Source organism: Sciurus carolinensis, chromosome 6, assembly GCF_902686445.1.
Source record: "Sciurus carolinensis chromosome 6, mSciCar1.2, whole genome shotgun sequence".
NCBI classification, from domain to species: Eukaryota; Metazoa; Chordata; class Mammalia; order Rodentia; family Sciuridae; genus Sciurus; species Sciurus carolinensis.
Window position 1 is genome coordinate 53,656,513 of NC_062218.1, and position 19,030 is coordinate 53,675,542.

Genomic DNA, 19,030 nt, shown 5'->3' on the forward strand with positions numbered 1-19,030 from the left:
TTCCATATTCTTATATTTGAACTGAAAATCCTTCTAACGTCTACTTATTGAAAAAGTTAGGAAAAATTAAATTAATATATGTTGCATAATTATGTTACATGATATTATAGCACCAGTCTACTCTAGTCTCTCTCCATGGCTGCTTAGTGAAAGCAAGCAACCACATTGGTGAACCCATGATAAAGAACTGCAGGTTGGCTTTGGCAGATGAGACAAAAACTAAAGCTATCAAAACTACAAAGAGGGCTGGGGCTGTAGCTCAATGGTAGAGCACTTGCCTTGCAAGTGTGCGGCACTGGGTTCGATCCTCAGCACTACCTAATAATAAATAAGTAAATAAAGATACTGTGTCCATCTACAACTAGAAAATATTAAAAAAAAAAAAAAAACTACAAAGAACTGAATACTACATGGGAATGGGGAAATAAAGATTCTTTTCCAGATGAGAATCCAGGTCTGCCTAAGGTTGAGTAGATGGCCCATCCATGTAGGTTCCTGACCTACAAAAACTATGAGGATAAAGATTTATTGCTTAAACCACTATGTTTGTGGCAATACTGTTGTGAAACTGCTAAATCTTTTCTGTATCAATAAAACTCTAATTCCTCCTGCTCAGTCCTCTGTGATAATATAACCATTCGTAGCCAAGTCATACCCAGTTTTCTCTTTCTCTGGCTAAACAGATTAAATGTTTAAATATCGGTTTAATTTCCAACCTTTGACCATTACTACTTCTCCAATGTATTCAATTTCTCTTTATCTTAAGTATTCAAAAAATTAGGCATGACTGGGTACTAAACATGTAGCAATGTTATCTTTCATTTGATAAGTATTCAGTATAAGGCAAATGCTATTATCATCACCACTATTCTCATTGTCATAATTTTCAAACTTATTTTTTAAATTGATAGTTTGCTTCGCTATCACTCTATAAGACTACAACTTTTTAAAATATAAAGTCTATATCTTTTTGTTTATGAATGTCCATCAATGACATTGTATATACCATATATGATTATATATTCAATATTGTATATACAGACATACAGAATGACTGAAATCAAGATAGATAACATCCTCAGTTTCATTTTAAAAGCTGAATTAACCCAGCATGATTAGCTCATTATGAAACTGTATGTACATTTTATAAATTGTTAATTGACTGCTTAATGATCTGTGACTAATTATTTTTAGCCTAAACTGGAATAAAAGATTGATTTGTTTTGCTCCAACATAAAGATTAGTAAAGATAAATTTGCTGGGCTGGGATTGTAGTTCAGTGGTAGAGCACTTGCCCAGCACATGTGAGGCACTGGGTTGGATCCTCAGCACCACATATAAATAAGTAAAATAAAGGTATTTTTTTAATTGAAAAAAACAATTAGAAAAGACACATTTGTTTTGCTCAATTTAATTTTGGATTGATCACAGATGTTAAGAAAGCATTGCTCCACAACCATATAAATCAGTAACTTCTTTCCAAAACCAACATATGGATCCCTCTGTCATCTGAAACAAGATTTTAACCTTTTGATCAACAGCAAAATGTTTGAATATATATAGCCACTCACAATTATTTAATTAACCTGCTTTATTTTTTGCTCATGGCATTTATTATTTCTTGATAGCTGGTCATGTATTTATTAGTTAATTTATCTATTTAATTAATTAATTGTCCTTCCTCACTAGAATATAAACTCCATGAGAGCAAGGACATTTTCTATTTTTTTTACTGATGCATCCCCAGGACCTAGAATAGCCTTGCACATGATGCTAAATGAATATTTAGTTAGTAGACACATAAGTAGATAAAGCAGGTATAGAGATATAATGTTATCTATGTCAATGGACTAAAAGGAAATTCAGTTATCTCTGGATGCAAGAATAAGAGTGATTTTCATTTTAATGGTTTTTCTTTTTTCCTCTAGTCGCTAAAATTCCCAAAGAAAACAGACATTACTTCCATAAAATTATTTAAAATGCATATCTTGAATCTAATTATAATGGAAAAATTCATATCTGGATATGAGATACATGAATCCAGTATCAAAAGTGCTTTTATATCCTATATTTTGGTATAAACTTGATTCCTCACAACAGGCTAATTGGCGATGTATGTCTGCAAATTCGCATCTCTAGTTTGACCTGTGTTATTGAGACAGTATCACAATCAAGTTCTTGACCAGACATTCCCAAAGTAACTAAACATAAAATAGTTTTTCCTCCAATGGCATCTAGAAGTATTTACTGAAACTCAGGGAACTACTAACATATTGCCACTAATGGGAAGGCCAGTGAAGTGTCTGAAAGTGTGACAGGCCAGATCTAGGAGACAGAGTTGACTAAAAACAGAATATGAACCTGGAGACAGGAAGTCCCATTAGAAAGTTAGTACAGTAGTCTAGGCAAGAGATAATGAGGGTCTGAACTAATTAACTGGTTTTTAGGGCTAATACATGGAATGGATTGAAGGGGAAGACTGTTTAGGAAATCATCTCAGTAATGCAGAGGAAAGAATGTTAAGAAGAAAATCTTCCCCCAAAAGGGCAGAATTCTATAACAATAAAAATGGGTTTGGAAGTGTTTGACTCATGCCTAAACCACTGAAAAATAAAGTCTCCCAGAGTTAAAATAATGTATTGGCACTTCAAAGAGAATAATTTGAGTATCAAAGGATTAAGAGATGCCTTTCAGAATATGATAAAATCTTGAAATTTTTTTTTTGTGAAAAGTTATTTTCTTTACATTCATAAAGAGAAATATGTTATATTATGGAAAAATGATGGAAAATTTATATCCAAATAAACAATGAAATATTTGAATCCTAGATTTTAAGGAATTTAAATATAGTTGTACTTATGGCCTAAACCTTATTACGTATAAGATTAAAAGAACTTATTTCCATAATGAATACTTTTATTAGTCAATATAAAGACTCAATCAAACCTTTTATTTTCATTATTTACTGAGGAATTTTGTTTCATGTTTTAAGTGGATTCACTTTAAATGCCCTTTTTCTGGTACCAACTGTTCTTAACCAACAAGGACTTTCACAATTAAAAATCTAAGAGATTTTTTTTTAACTTATTAAGAAGCAAGTATGAAGAATGAGAAGATTCAGTTGAGCAAAGAACTCCTAAGCACACTTAAATACTTGAGAAAGAAGAAAATGAACTCAGGAAAAATATGGAGAAGAAACAAAAGGATAATGTATTCACTAATTTACAAGACAACCCATTCTATTTTTTACTGAATTTCATTTTTTACTAAAGAATTGGTGAACTCTTGCATTAAACTAAAATCTCCCTCTAAAACTACTGTTAAGCACATTGAATAAACTTTTAAAAAAATACTTCAAAAAAAAATGTAGTTGCTCTTTAAATACAGGAAGCAGTCATCCTAATAATAAAAATCTGACAGAGTAACTAATGTGAGCTGAGGTAAGTACTCAGGGTAGAAAATCTGCCTAAGCTACACCAAAGCCCATGATCTTTCCAGTAATGCTATGCTATATCCATCATTCCTCTTAAGTTTTCCTATCTTTACATTAACATCCTCCTAACTTCCTGCCTCTAGTCTTGCTCTGCTCTAATTCAGTCTCCACACTACTACTTACATTCTTTTTTGTAACATAATCTGATTATGTCATTCCTCCTACTTAAAAATCTATTAGTTGGTTTCCAGCAGAGTCAGGGTAAACAAATTCTTTCATATGGTTTACAAGTCCTTCATGTTGACCTTTATCTCTGATGTCTCATCTCTTACAACCCCTCCCCTCAACCACCATGAACGTCACCTCTATCTTTCCAATCCATATACTAATATCTGATTATATGAAATGTCAGTTTCTAAAATGTGACATTCTCTCTTTTGCTTAGGATCGTGGTAAATGCAGCTTTCTCTATGTGGAACACTCTGGTCACTGTTCCCTCTACATTTGCCCACCTACCTTCAAAGGAGAAGGTAGACCTCAGATCTCAGCTGAGAAGTCAATTCTCCCATGAAGCTTTCCTTACTCAATAAAGTCTACGTTTGTTGTCTCTGTCATGTACCACATAGTTCCCTAATTCAGTGTCATCACTACCTTTGAAAACTATGTATAGACTCTTCAAATCTTATTCAGGTGTCTACATTCCTGCTACTAGCATGAAATTAGCAAGCTAACCAAACAGTACAGAGTACTAGGGAACACCTGTGCATGAAAGTTGTAACCATTACCTGAAAAAAATATACTGATTTTTTTTCCCTTTAAAGAAAAAAAAAAGTATCAAATTTTATATAGACATATTTAAGGACTCCTTAAAGAGCTTCCAGACTGATTTAAAATTACTGGTATATGACAGCTTTGAAGAGGGTTCTGTACATAAGTCTAACCACTCAAATTCCTATTTACTTTTATTATTAAGTTTAGTAAGTTTTTCCTTACCATACTTTCCAGAAGAAAGAGAAAGGGGCAACACAATACAATATTATTTCCAAAACTGCACACTCACCCAAAACCCCACAATGAGAGTGATCATAGAGATGTCGTTGTTGAAGGGTAGATTTTTTGTAAATAACATGAGGATGGCCATTTTCATAACTAAAATGCCTGGAATCCTCTGTGGTGTTCTTTAAAGGCTCAATAAAATATTCTTCATCTTCTGTAGCAATAATACCATGCTAAAAGTAAAAGAAACAAAGATTACCAAGAAGAACAATCATTTTAAACATTTATTATTACCAAGAGTCAAAAATGAATTGATACTTCTCCTAAAATTTTTTTTCAATGGTACTGGGGTTTGAGCCCAAGGGTGTTCTACCAATGAGCTATATCCCTTGCCCTTTTAATTTTCTGAGACAAGTCTTGCTAATTTGCCAAGGCCAGCCTTGAACTTGCTCTTCTCCCCCCTTAGCCTCCCGAGTAAGTGGTACTACAGGCATATGCCACTGTACCTGGTTTAAAACAGGTTAATAAAAAATTTCATGTATTATTTGTTCTCTGTAAGGCATAAAAATCTCCCTAATTCTTTAAAACGGATGTTTAAACACCTTTATGTGCCATTCACTCTACTAAGCATATCATATACATTGTCCACTCCAACTTTCCCAACAACCCTGCTCAAGGTGGCATACCTCCATGTGAATTCTTAAAACTTTTTTCCTTTTGAAATTGTGCATATAATTTAGCTACATCTTCTGTGTTTAGATATAGCTTTATAATTAAATTTTGGCCAATTAAAAAATTTTACAGAGGGCTGTATACAGCCTTCGAATACCTTTCCAGGGGAATTCTCTCTCCCTTTACTGCCAACTGAATGGAGAGTGCTTCAAAGATCTAGGGGAAGTTGAAGTTAAAAACGAAGGAAACTGGTCCCTGAGCGACCTCCTGGAAATATGTCTGATATAAACACTAATATAAGGGAGAAATAAACCTCTCTTATGATAACCACTGATAACCATTTTCAGGTGGAAGTTACACCAACTTATATGTCCTTAGTTAACATACATCCCATGCATTCCCATTTTGCAGATGAAGTAACAGGCTCAGAGGTCAAGAACTTGCACAATACTAGACAGAAGAAGGAAAAGGAGCTGGTAAACAAAGCTCTGCTATTATTCATAGTGTTCCATCACCTTACACCTATTTACTAAGCCAAGTACTACTCAGTTGTCATACCTCCCCTTTAAGTTTCTCTAGCATAAATGAACTAGCTTCACTCTTCTCTAAACTCCACTAGAACTTAGATACCATTTTTTCTCAATTAATGCCACCTTGTTTTGTTATATCTCAAACCCTGAAGTTTCATTTAAATTCCAAATAACTTAAAACCACGTTTTATCTTCCCCAAAAAATGATCTGCTTTCTTCTGCAGCATGTTATGTCCCATTTCTTTGCATCAGAGCCATAGAAAGTATCTCATATGGAAAAGGTTCAAGTAGAAGTTTATTGACAAAAAGAAATAAGATAGTAAAAGTTATCTACAACAAAAATAAGAAATTCCAAAAAATAAATAAGAATTTCCACTCATGTCAAATAGTGTTTTCCTAAGAATGGCACATGTGAGGGTCGCTCTTAATCCAACTAATTTACCCTGTAACACCAGATAAAACACAAACTCTATGGGCTTATTTCCTCAGCTGGAAAAATGAAAGCGTTGGTCTAAATTAGTGGTTTTAAAACAGCACTCTGGGGAGCCCTAAGGGTTCCATGAAAGTGCCCTTAGGGAATTGTCCCAGACAACAAAGGAAGACCTACATGGCTTGGATTCTGGGGTTTAAAATCAGCTGTGCTTTTATTAATCTGTATATTAAGTTTCCACATAACATTTCATTTGAGAAAAGGGTTTTGCTGCTTTAAGAAAGAAAAAAGTTGAAAACCTCTGGTCCAGATAATTTCTAAGATCCCTTTCAATTCTGATTCTCTATGATTCTGTTTAGAGAAATGCATGTTAAGTACAACATGCTTGGTGGTGCTCTACCTTATACCTTGGAGGTGCTCTACCTTATAGACGAAGTTGAAGTCACCTACAACTCACATGAATGAGTTGAGGAATGCAAAAAAATAAAGCAACACTTAGTTAATTCACATTATTTTCACTGTTGTTTGCTTTAGTTATGGGTAACAGTCCCTTTACATTAAATGCAAATACTGACAGGAATCACAATATGTCATTAGCAAACTCTAATGCCTGAGTAAGAATTATTTTACCTAGCAGGTTAACAATGTACTAGAAAACTGAGCATAGTTCCTACAGAAAGGAGGCAAGTTTCAATATGAGTTTTGATTAGAAGGAAGTGTAGGAAATGGAGTCTAGGGTACTGTCCAGAAAGCATAGGGAACTAAAATCACACTAAATCTGTTGTCTCTGGGCAACAGAAAGTTGAAAGATCCCAGCTAGGAAACTCATGTTGCAGCAGGTAAATGGAATCAGAAGGCTGTAAGTAAACAAAATTTGTAATTTAAAGAATGGAAAGACTCTGAAAGGGCAATCTGGAGGTTTTGTGTTAGATACTCTGTTAAATGTTTACACATATATCATTTCATCTTTTCTTTGACGTAAGTGCTCACAACAGCCCAACTTTATAGATGAGAAACTAGATGGAGCAAAGTTAAATAACAAATTCATTTGATTGACTTTGGAGGCTGGATTCCTTATCCTCTTATTCTCTAATGGCAGTTTATGATTTTATTTATTCATTCATTAAATGGGCTTTGGAAGGCTACCAAGTGACAGATACTATACTAAGTGGTAGGGATACAACAGTGAACCAAAATGTCAACTTTATCATAATGCCTCCATCCTAATGGGAGGAGCTAGAAAAAAGTAATTAATTAGATAAATAAATGATGTATCAGATAGTGATAAATGAAAAGGGGGAAAAAGCTGTTTAACAAGACAGAGAGTAATCAGATGTGTGGGCATTACACAAACATTTTAGAACAGATGTGGACATTCTCTCTAACAAAGTGATATTTGAACAGAAACCTGCATAAAACCACCCAAATAAATGTCTTAGGAAGGGGCAAACAGACTGTGGGAACAGCAAATGCAAAAGGAATTAGGTAGGAGCATCCTTGTATATTCAAGAAACAGCAAGGAGTTACACAGACTGCAGAGAGAGAAGGGGAGAAATGATTACAAGATTAGAAAGGGGCTGGAGGCCGGATGATGGAGGACCAGAGTTAAGGTGAAGTCCTAGAAATTTCTGCATGTCTCACAAAAGCCTTGCTCTCACTTCCTTCAGCATCCCCATTCAGTTTTATACTATTTACCTCAGAATCATCTGAACTAATTTCACAAATGCCCCACTCCCTATCAGTTCCTACAAGAAGTCCAAGCTACATCCACTGAATTCTACAAGTCATATGGTTATGTATGTCATGTTTTCAGATCCTCATTATCTAAAACACTACTATGCCCTCTCAAGTTCAATCACCAACAAAATTTCCTGTACCCTCAGCCTAATCTGTGAATGTTCATCGTCTTGCTCTAATGAAAACATGAATCTCCCTAAATGATATTTCTTCCTTGTTGTCCTCTGGAATGGTGGCTGCTTTCTCTTTCACATGTCTCCTATTGGACCCATAAGTAGGGTTCTTGTGATTCATTGGTATTTCCAAACAATTCACTCTTCTTCCTCTAAACAAAACACCAGCTTCAAACCTCATGCCATCATCTTCTCCCCTTCTCCTAATTGCTTTACCTACTGACCCCAAGTTACTCCCCTCATTCCTTAAAGATTTTAACCTCTAGAGTCATAGCCTGAATATCATTCCTGAAATAATTGCTGATTTAAATATCTTCTTATATCACAAATCCTTAAAATTTGTTATGTGTGTGCTCATGTGCCCTCGATCCCTCCAGAAGTCTAGGAGTGAGCCAAGCTGGGTAGTGAACATCTATAATCCCAGTGACTTGGGAGACTGAGGCAGGAGAATTGTAAGTTCAAAGCCAGCCTCAGCAACTTAGTGAGGCCCTAAGCAACTCAGTGAGACCCCGTCTCTAAATAAAATATAAAAAGTGCTAGGGATGTGGCTCAGTGGTTAAGTGCCCCTAGGTTCAATCCCTGGTACCAAAAGGAATGAAAAGAAGTCTAGGAGTGAAACCTAAGGACTCCTTCTACGAATAAAATGTTAAAAGCAGAAAAAAAAAAAAATACACATTTACAAATAAAAGCAACTTTAGGGAAATACAGTTATCAAAATATTTTTAAAATATAATACATATGGTTGCTAACACTTTAAGAAGATCTTTAATGTCTCTAATAAAAATTATCTCATAATAAAGATGAATTAAAAATAATGGTTTGAAAAATGTGCAAAACCTGCAACATGATATGACTGTGATTTTTAATGGAGATAAAGTCACAGGTACTGCTATTACTCTATTGGTTTGTTAACTATATTTTATAATTGAAGGAAATGTTAAATTTCAGTTAAAAATTAGTAAAAATAAAGATGTAGAATTTCCCCATTCAGTTCACAAACCCACTGAATTTCATTCATGGACCCAGATTAAGGACTATTAACATAAATGGTATCTTCATTCCTCCCCTCCCAATTCCTTGACCACCTCTCCTTCAAATATTTTGTTCTTCACCTTACCTTAGACACTCATGCCTATCTATGGTCAAAACCTAGACTTCAGCATTATCATATTTACAACCTTTCACAATCTCTATTTCAAGTCTCCCATTTTCTATCTCCCCAGCACTGCCCTTCTAATATCCCAATTCCAAGAAACAGTTCATTTATCCCATTCAAGAGCCTTGATTAATTGATCTATCCACTTTTCACAGTACTTCTCCTACCTAATAGCCACATTTCCCTCCCAAACCAGTTTCAGTTCATTTCCAATTCTCTTGACCCTTTCTCAATTCATTGAACTCAATTCACTTGTCTAAACCACAACCCTAATTAAATTAAACTCTGGTAGGTCTACATCATTACAGCTGCATTTAGCCAGAGAAAACATACCAAATAGCGAAATGATTTCACTTTAATATCACCATCCCTAATTTCATCTGTGCCCTAATACTCCAAGCAACAATACTATACTTCTTTAGTTCATTCAGAATTCTACACTTTCCTGGACAAATATTTCATGCTTTCTTCTCTCTTTTTCTAATCCTCTACAACCTTGTCCTTCCAACCTCCCTTCCAATAGAAAATATTGTACTACCTCCTACAAATTCCCCCAAACACAAGTACCCACTCATGACCACATACTCTTTTTTTTTTTTCCTGTTACTGTGAATGAACTTTCTATTCTCCTGGCTAAGGATAATTATTCCATTTGTGAAGATGATTCCATCCCTTCTTACCCACCAAGAACTTCAGTCCAGCAATTTGCCATCTCTCTACATAACCATATCCATCTTTATCAAAACAAAACTTTGTCTGACCTCACTTCTGCCTGCAGTTCCTAACCATTTCTTGTTTTTTCAAAAGTCCTTGAAATAACTGTTTATATAATCTTTTCTCCCACTCCCTTTTAAATTTACTCCAGTCAGGTCTTTGCCCCTCTTCCCAACTTCACCATGACTTCACCAAGGCTGCTTTTGTCAAGGTCTCCAATAACCTCCTCATTGAAAAATTCAGATTTTCGTGTCATTTTTACTTTGACTCACCAGCAGCATTTTCCTTTTGAAATACTTTTTCTCTTGGCTTCCAGGACATTTGCCTGGTCTTCCTTCAATTTTTTAGTTACTCTATTCTTTGCTGTTTTTTCCACATCTCTCAGACCTCCCTGACCTCTTGGAATGCCCAAAGGCTCAGTCCTGAGACCTCTTCTCTGTTCTAATTATATTCCTCCCTAAGCAATTTTATATAATCTCCTGACTTTAAATGTCATCTATATATTGTTGACTTGCAAATTTATAACTTTGTAATTCACATCTTTCCCTAAACTCTAGACAAATATATCCAACGTCCTATACAACATCTGAAGTTCAACAGGTCCAAATGAATTCAGGATGTATACCTCCAAATTACTCTGCACCAGTAATTCAATCTTTGTTAATACCCAAGTCTTTCTCATCTCAGTTGTTGGTTATTACATTCTTCTAGTAGCTCAGGACTAAAGCTTGGAATTATCATTTCCTTTGTCCTGTTTTAAAACCTTACATCTGGCTATCGGTTCCCTTTATGACTTCACCTGTTATCTCTTTTTCACTTAGCTGTAGCCACAGTGACCTCTTGCTGTTCCTCAAACACTCAGATCAAACCTCTGTACTTAAAAGATTTCTACCTGGAAATCTCATCCCTCAGATACCAGCATTTCCTTTTTCATTTTCCTTAAAGTCTTTGTTCAATGCTTGTTCTTCTTAGTACTTATCACTACCAACATGCTATGATTTTTATTTACCTTATTTGTGTCTCCTCACAGGAATGCAAGCTATATTAAAACAATGATTTGGGTTTTGTTCACTGTGTACTTCTAGCACAAGTAACTGTGCCTATTAAATGGTAGGTGATTACAAGTATTTAGTGAATAAATGAATGAATGATAGAAAAGGGAGAAAGGCAAGTGCAGACATAATTAAATGAACAGAAAGTCTAAGGAGTCAATGGGTTTTTCTAACTACCTACATTGTCTTTATTATATTCAGAGCAATTGAAAGAAAATAATTTTTCATGAAGTACGAATAGAATATAATGAAAAAGGTTTCTTGAAAATTAGAAGATAAACACTGTAACTTTTAATCAATTGAAGGGGAAAAAAGGTAAAACTGAAGAATCTCATAGAACCTAGAATAAAAAAAGGAAAAGATGGAAAAAGAGTAAGACAGAGAGAAGCAGAGAACCTGTTCCAGAAAGAGAGAGGGAAGAAAGAAATGAGAGAAAATTAAGAAATTCTTTTTAACTTCCTTATTCTAAAGGAGGTTCTTTAAATTCAATATCAAACAAGGAGATGGAAATAACCCACATCTAGCCACATGACAAAATTCCTAAAACAGGAAGGATAAAGAGAAGAACAGGTATAGTTTCACTGAGGGAAAATTTCTTTATTTAAAAAATTTTAAAAGGATTGAAGGACAAGGATCAGACTAGCAGCAGTCTTGTACCTGCTGCCCAAAATGAATCAATGCTATTTTTTTAGATCTTTAAACATTTTGTTTTTTCAAAGATATAAAACATGTAGATAAATTTATTACCCCATAAATTCCCTTTCCCAATTCCACCAACCATTGCTCCTAAGGAAAGTGACTTTTTATCCTAGAATTCCATGTTCAGTTAATTATCAACCAAACATGAAGTTACTTCAAAATAGTCAAGGTTTCAGAAATTTTACTTCCTAGGTACCTATTCTGAGGTAATTATTTGAAGATGTTTCCTAGCAAAACTAGGATAGAAACTGAGAAAGAGGAAAATGTGGCACTATTATAGTTTGGATATGAGGTGTCCCCCAAAAGCTCACATGTGAGACAATGCAGGAAGGTTCAGAGGAAAAATGATTGGGTTGTAAGAGTCTTAACCCAATCAGTGAATTAATCCCTAATCAGATTAATTGAAGTGGTAGGGTGTGGCTTTGGGGTATATATTTTGTATCTGGAGAGTGAGTACTCTATCTCTCTTTCTCTCTTTCTGCTTCCTGATGATGTGAGCTGCTTCCCTCTGCCACACTCTTCTGCCATGATATTCTGCCTCACCTTGAGCCTCAAGGAAAGAAGCCAGACTTCCATAGACTAAAACTTCTGAAACCATGAGCCTGCAAATAAACCTTTCCTCCTCTATAATTGTGCTGGTCAGATCATTTAGTCACAGCAGTGAAATAGCTGACTAAAATGGGAACTAACTTAGGAAGAAAGAAATGCCAAGATGAGAGATGTGCAGTAGCTCAAGAAATTAATAGATTCAAACTAAAAAGCTTTCTCTCAGCAAAGGAAACCATCAGCAATGCGAAGAAAGAGCCTACAGAGTGGGAGAAAATCTTTGCCAATCATACTTCAGATAGAGCACTAATCTCCAGAATCTATAAAGAACTAAAAAAACTCAACACCAAGAATACAAATAACCCAATCGATAAATGGGCTAAGGAAATGAACAGACACTTCACAGAAGAAGACCCACAAGCAATCAACAAACATGGAAAAATGTTCAACATCTCTAGTAATAAGAGAAATGCAAATCAAAACTACCCTAAGATTCCATCTCACCCCAATTAGAATGACGATTATCAAGAATACAAGCAACAACAGGTGTTGGCGAGAATGTGGGGAAAAAGGTACACTCATACATTGCTGGTGGGGTTGCAAATTAGTGCAGCCACTCTGGAAAGCAGTATGGAGATTCCTTAGAAAACTTGGAATGAAACCACCATTTGACCCAGCTATCCCACTCCTTGGCCTATACCCAAAGGACTTACTATCAGCATATTACAGAGATACAGCCACATCAATGTTCATAGCTGCTCTGTTCACAACAGCCAGAGTGTGGAACCAACCTAGATGCCCTTCAATTGATGAATGGAAGAAGAAACTGTGGTATATATATATATATATATACATACACACAATGAAATATTACTCAGCCATAAAGAATGATAAAATTATGGCATTTGCAGGCAAATGGATGAAATTGGAGAATATCATGTTAAGTGAGATAAGCCAATCTCAAAAAACCAAAGGAAGAATGATCTCACTGATAAGTGGATGATGACACATAATGGGGCATGGGAGGGGTTAGTTTTAGGGTTAGAGTTAGGGTTAGGGAGCGGGGCAAGAATGGAGGAAGGAAGGGCTGTATAGAGGGAAAAGAGGGATGAGAGGGGTGGGGGGAAGGGAAAAAATAACAGAATGAATCAAACAACATTACCCTATGTAAATTTATGATTACACAAATGGTATGCCTTTACTCCATGTACAAACAGAGAAACAACATGTATCCCATTTGTTTACAATTAAAAAAAAGAAATTAATTAACCAGTAGGAACCAAGAAAAATGCTTCCAATAAGAAATGTATCCCAAGCAGTAGATAAAAAGAGTAAGGAACTGCATAATTTGATCACCTGATAAAGAAATCATGTTTTTTTCTCAATAAAAAAAAATAAAAGTAATTACAAACTTCAGGAAAACAATATCTGGATAAGAAAACCAGTCCAGACACAAAGCAAACTAAAATGTGACATTATTTGAACAAGTGGTAGACTGTAATATTAGGAAATTTGTCCTTTGAATGGTCAAATGGTTGTAACACTGAAACTATGGATGAGAAAACATGATTAGAAAACACTAGTGTGATCATTGCATTGAAAAAATTTTTATGTAAAATAATTTTTAAAAGAATGGACTAAAAACAATAGCCTTTAAAAAGTGAGATTTTCTAAAAACATATTTTCATATTCTACTTGATTAAAAATGTACCATGATTCAAAATAAGAATGAAGGGAAAGATTACTAAAACCAGTGGGTAAACATGTAATATAAAACAGAGTATTTGCATAGTCTCAAAATATCTGCTTATGAATTCCTCATTAATCTCAGAAAGAAAACAGTCACATTAGTGGACAAACCTGGCAGATCACAATGAGAAATGAAGTAAAACAGAAAGGTATTAAAATGGGAAAGAGAACGAGAGACAGAAGGTCTTCATGGGGATAAAGGAAAGATAGGTGATACTCTGCCATCTCCTTAAATGTAAGAAAAGGTCTCATTTTCAACCTTCTTATCAATTTTGTCTCATCAAACAGCATCTTTCACAGTTTCATACACAGTCACCTATACTAATGATTCTCAAGTTACTTGTTTCTAGAACTGATTTTTTTCTGAACTTGGGAGTTTTATTTCCCAAATGCCATTAGACATCTTTAAATTGTATTTCTTCAAATTCCTCACATGAACTTGGTCAGTGGCATTCTCTTCATCAGTCTCTCCAATCCAGCATTCTCCTAACCCTCTTTCTCAACTAGTAACATTCACATATACTTTGATCCAAAAGAGAACCTTCAGTCACCTTCAATTACTTTCTCTCATTCATTCCCCCATTAGTTCAATTCTATTTCCATTTTTAAATTTTTATTAAATATCTACTATGTACTATCTGTCTTATTATGTGCCTGGGAATAAAATATTAATAAGATGCAAGTTATATAAATTTTCTCTCCAAAATGTGCTTTGAATTCTATCTTCCCCATTCCCAAGCCCATAGTCTTTGAGTAGACCCTCATTCAGTATCTTCTACATATTCTAACTCATTTATCTCCAGTCACCTCTCTTCCCTCAAATCTACAATGGAAATAGTTTTGTTTTTTTCCTAAATCTCAGATTTGTTCATCACCCTATTAAAAATAGCCATGGCATAGTTAGTTAATACCAAATATGAAGGACTTTGTCAATAACTAGGATTAGTATTTTTCTGTAATTAACAGCAAGTATCATTTCAATGTAAGAAGTTTTAGAATGCACTTTTTTTATTAAAAATCAGCCTTTTGCATAAAGTCCTAATACTGCTTATAAAGAAAATAAACTAGCAATAAATATATGTATTTATAGGTATTAAACCCAAATTTAAAATCTAAGTAACTATATTGGCTCATTTTACTTAACAGCTATAAAAAATGGACTCACCAAGTTCCCATATATATGTATATATCTATAATGAAATTTTCTCCATTGTATAGTTCTTGATAGTTCTTTCAAATTTAAAACTTATTTAAACTCATCTCTAATTATATAGTTATTTTATATTGAAGCATATGTAACAATATGGATATGAGATAGTAAGGAAGAAAAACAGTTTCTGAAAATACAACATAGGCATAAAAATATTTGTACCTTTTCCACAAATAAATCTTTAATGGAATATCTACATTTGCCTGAAAATGGCAAAAACAGAAGTAGAAGTAGAGGCACATTATGAATTGCAGCCATTACTATGCGCAACTCTAAGCTATGTATTTGCCATTAGACGAGAATGGACTCAAATGTGTGGCATAGAATCTGTACTCTTGAATCCATTCTCTAAGTAAAATAAGATTATACCAATCTAAAGGATATAATCTCATATCAGTTTAATCTCATGTATATGTTGGGGGAAAAAACTTCATAGACATTGGTATAAAATATTTTGCTTTAGGAATCATAACCAAAATTAGGTCATAATAATTTTAATATGTATAGCCTATTAGAGAAAGATAGAGAAAAAACCCAAAAGAAGCAACAGTGTTATGGTTTCCTGTCATAATCCACTTAAATACAAACATATTCTTGGCTCTTTATCAATAACTGGGTTTGCTTATGCATTATAAAACATCTCATTTAAACAGAAAAACTTAAGTTTAAAAGGAAATCTGAGTTCTCATTTATTCCTCTACTACTAATAAAAACTTTTTTAAAAGTTGTCCTTTGAAAAGTCAATAAAAACATTATTAAAAGTATGATCAAAACTAAAGGCATGAGAAATACTGAAAAATTTTAGAATGTTATCTTTCTACTGAAACCACTAATATATTTTGTTTTAATCTAATGAAAGACTTTTACATTGTGAACTTATTTTCCCATCAGAAATTTAAAATTTTAGTATCTACTTACCAACCCAATACAGTTGCTTAAAGCCACTTTAGTTGTACTATGTTGATCTTGCAAGTATCCTGTGTAATGACAGTTGTCTAAAAAATCATGTTTCCACTGGGGTCCATCTTTCCCCCAATATTCTACTGTAAAATGTTTGGACACAAAATTTGTATTGAGAGTCAAGTTTAGGTGAAAGTGCTTGCCATAGGCTGAAAGTTTAAAAAATAACTTAGATACTGCCTGCTGTGGATCAATAGGGTCCATACTCCGTCTTCTCCTTGAGTGTTTATCATTTTTCACAGTAAAGCTGAGAAAAGCTCCATTTTGATCAACCCTTATTGGAATAGTTAGCTGGTAGTGTTCAAGATAAGTCAGGAATTCCTCTTTGTAATCACAAGGCAGAGAATCCAGAAAAAACACATGGAAGAAAAGAAAATTTAACAGAACAAAGAAGCAGCAATGTAAACAACTACATCAGTTAAAACTATGCATCATTATATGTGAGGTTATGACCCAAAGATGTTATATTAAATAAAGATTAAAGAGTTAAAGTTTAAAATCTATAGATTAAGTTCTATTTCATTCTTCAAAACAGTATTATTTTGAAATTATTTGTGAAGGACTGGTTTTCTTTTTAAATTTCATTTTTAAAACATGGATTCTAAAAACTAAATTCTATAGGAAGTACGGACTTTTTACACGGAAATAAAAACAATGAAAACTACACATATGTTAAAAAAAAGTTTAGCTCAGACAAAATCTACATTTGAAAGTTATCCTAAAAAATTTATATAGAATCTCTATAGCCTTGTAGAAATTTTAAAAATCATCAGTGGGAATGCAAAATGCTGTAGCCACTTTAGAAAACAATTTGATAGTTCTTCAGAATGTTAAACATGGAATCACCACATGATCCAGCAATTCTACTCCTAGGTACATACACAAGAAAAATGAAAACACACATCCACATAAAAACCTCTATGTGAATGTTTATACTAACATTATTCATAATAGCCAAAAGGGGAAATAACCAGCTTTCAACCGTTGAACAATAGATATACAGAATGTGGTATATCAACACAATGGAATATCATTCTATAATAAAAGGAAAGCAGTACTGATACAAGCTATGACACATGAATGAACCTTCAAAATAACTGCCTTCATAATCAAAGTTTCTTTTCTAAAATTATGAAAACATTAGGCTAAGTAAAAGGAGCCCATCACAAAAGACTAAACATTATATGATTCCATTTATATGGCACATCCAGAATAGGCAAATCTCTAGAAAGAGAAGTTCAGGATCAGAGGTTGTCTGGGACGGGGATACGGATTGTTTGCAGTGAATTTGGGAGTGACTGCTAATGAGTATAGGCTTTATTTTTAGAATGCTCTAAAACTGATTTGAATGATGGTTGCACAATCCTGAAAATACTAAAAACCATTAAATTGTATACTTTGAGCAGGTGAATTATATGATATATGTATTATATCTCAATAAAACTTGATTTCTTTTTTAAATTTGAAGGACTATTAAGCATATTTTTCTCACTGGATGTACTAAATAGTACTTACCTACCTTCTTTTTAATGCCTTCCTTCAGGTAGGCTTACCATTAAGAGAACCCAATTGTCTACCCATTACTTTATTGCCTGTACATGGTATTCATCCCACAAATACAAATTTCCATGAAACCATAACCAAATGGAAATAAATTGAAAGACACTGCCTATTTCCCTTTTACAAATAAGAGTTCATAGTAAATGCCACAGCTTTGCTGATCTACTCTGAGAGCCACACTGTTTACACATGGACTTTCAGACACATGCAATTTATAAGTCTTGAAAATCTGGTTCAACAGCACTGAGCAATGATTTGTTGCTATGCGCTCGAGAGGAAAATCTAAAAGGTATACCTTTCAATAATTCTATAAGGAATAGACTGGTCCATGGAAAACAAAGTGATATTTACTTCTGGGGCCATTTTTGTTAAGATCATTTCTATGACATCTATGACATAAGTTCAAGCCTATAGATTAAAATTTTAAGGATTAGAATTTTAAAAATTTGAAATTACAATTTTCACTCTTTTATCCAAATTTTAGTCCTTAGGTCAGAAATCTTAGGTTTGGAAAAGTATTTTTCATGAAGGGTCCATATTAAAAGAGTTCTCTACCAGAACTTATCTGGTTTCTTCCTCTTCTTTGGATTCTCTTTGAAAATGACCTTGTCCATAAACCTTAGCAATGAATGAGCCCATTAAAATTGAGGATTTAGAAGCAGCAGCTTGGGGGTCTATCATTTACCAAGAAAGACTAGTCAACTTTAAATTAACAGGACATTAAACAGACTCTTACTAGGACAACTTAAACAGACCCTTAGAGCTCTTAACATTTCTAAAACCGGCACCAAAGTGACACAGTAAGCCTCTGTTCCTATCACTATAATCCCAGAGAAAGTATTCAAACTAAATATTCAGAATCTTTTCTTATCAAATTATTAGCAATATTTTTTTTGTCAAGTTTCAAAAGCATGAATCCTACCTTGAGAACTGTATGAAAGTCTGTGGTCACTATGAAATTCCGATGAAGCCATGATGAGGCTCAAAATCCAGGTCAACGTCTTCCACACAATTTCCATAATTTAGAAAACTGGATGATTTTTGGAGGGCTACCTATGTGCTAAAGAGTCAACACCATACCAAAATCGAAGCATAACAATTTTATTTCTTTAAAACTTCTTGCAAATTAGTTATTAGATGTTCCACGGTTTAACAGTTTCTTTTTTACAACATCCTGTACTTTCTTCTATATCTGGATTCATTTTCTCAATCCGAAATGAAAAAAAAATGATAAAAGATTTTCATAAGCAAAGCGTTAGGCTGATTAGTTACTAAAGTATGGCCATTTTTTAACCTAGAAAAACAAAACAAAAAAATGTAAGTTAACTGAAAAATATCCTGAGCAGAGACCTTATACATTATTTAATGCTTGCCAAAGACATAACCACAAAATAACTTAATGTAGTCAAATTA

The 19,030-nt window shown here is 33.9% G+C and overlaps 1 protein-coding gene across 1 annotated transcript in view; it reads right to left on the reverse strand.

Annotated features, from left to right (window-relative positions):
• The window catches only part of Adamts6 (ADAM metallopeptidase with thrombospondin type 1 motif 6), a 293,124-nt gene extending 274,383 nt beyond the window's left edge, over window positions 1–18,741 (reverse strand). Inside the window, exons 1-3 of the mRNA XM_047555805.1 lie at window positions 18,540–18,741; window positions 16,016–16,380; window positions 4,494–4,662 (exon numbers count right to left, since the gene is read on the reverse strand). Of these exons, the coding sequence (XP_047411761.1) occupies window positions 4,494–4,662; window positions 16,016–16,380; window positions 18,540–18,636 (631 nt within the window). The 5' untranslated portion in view covers window positions 18,637–18,741. The remainder of the gene's footprint in view (window positions 1–4,493; window positions 4,663–16,015; window positions 16,381–18,539) is intronic.
• Between the last annotated feature and the right edge of the window lie 289 nt (window positions 18,742–19,030).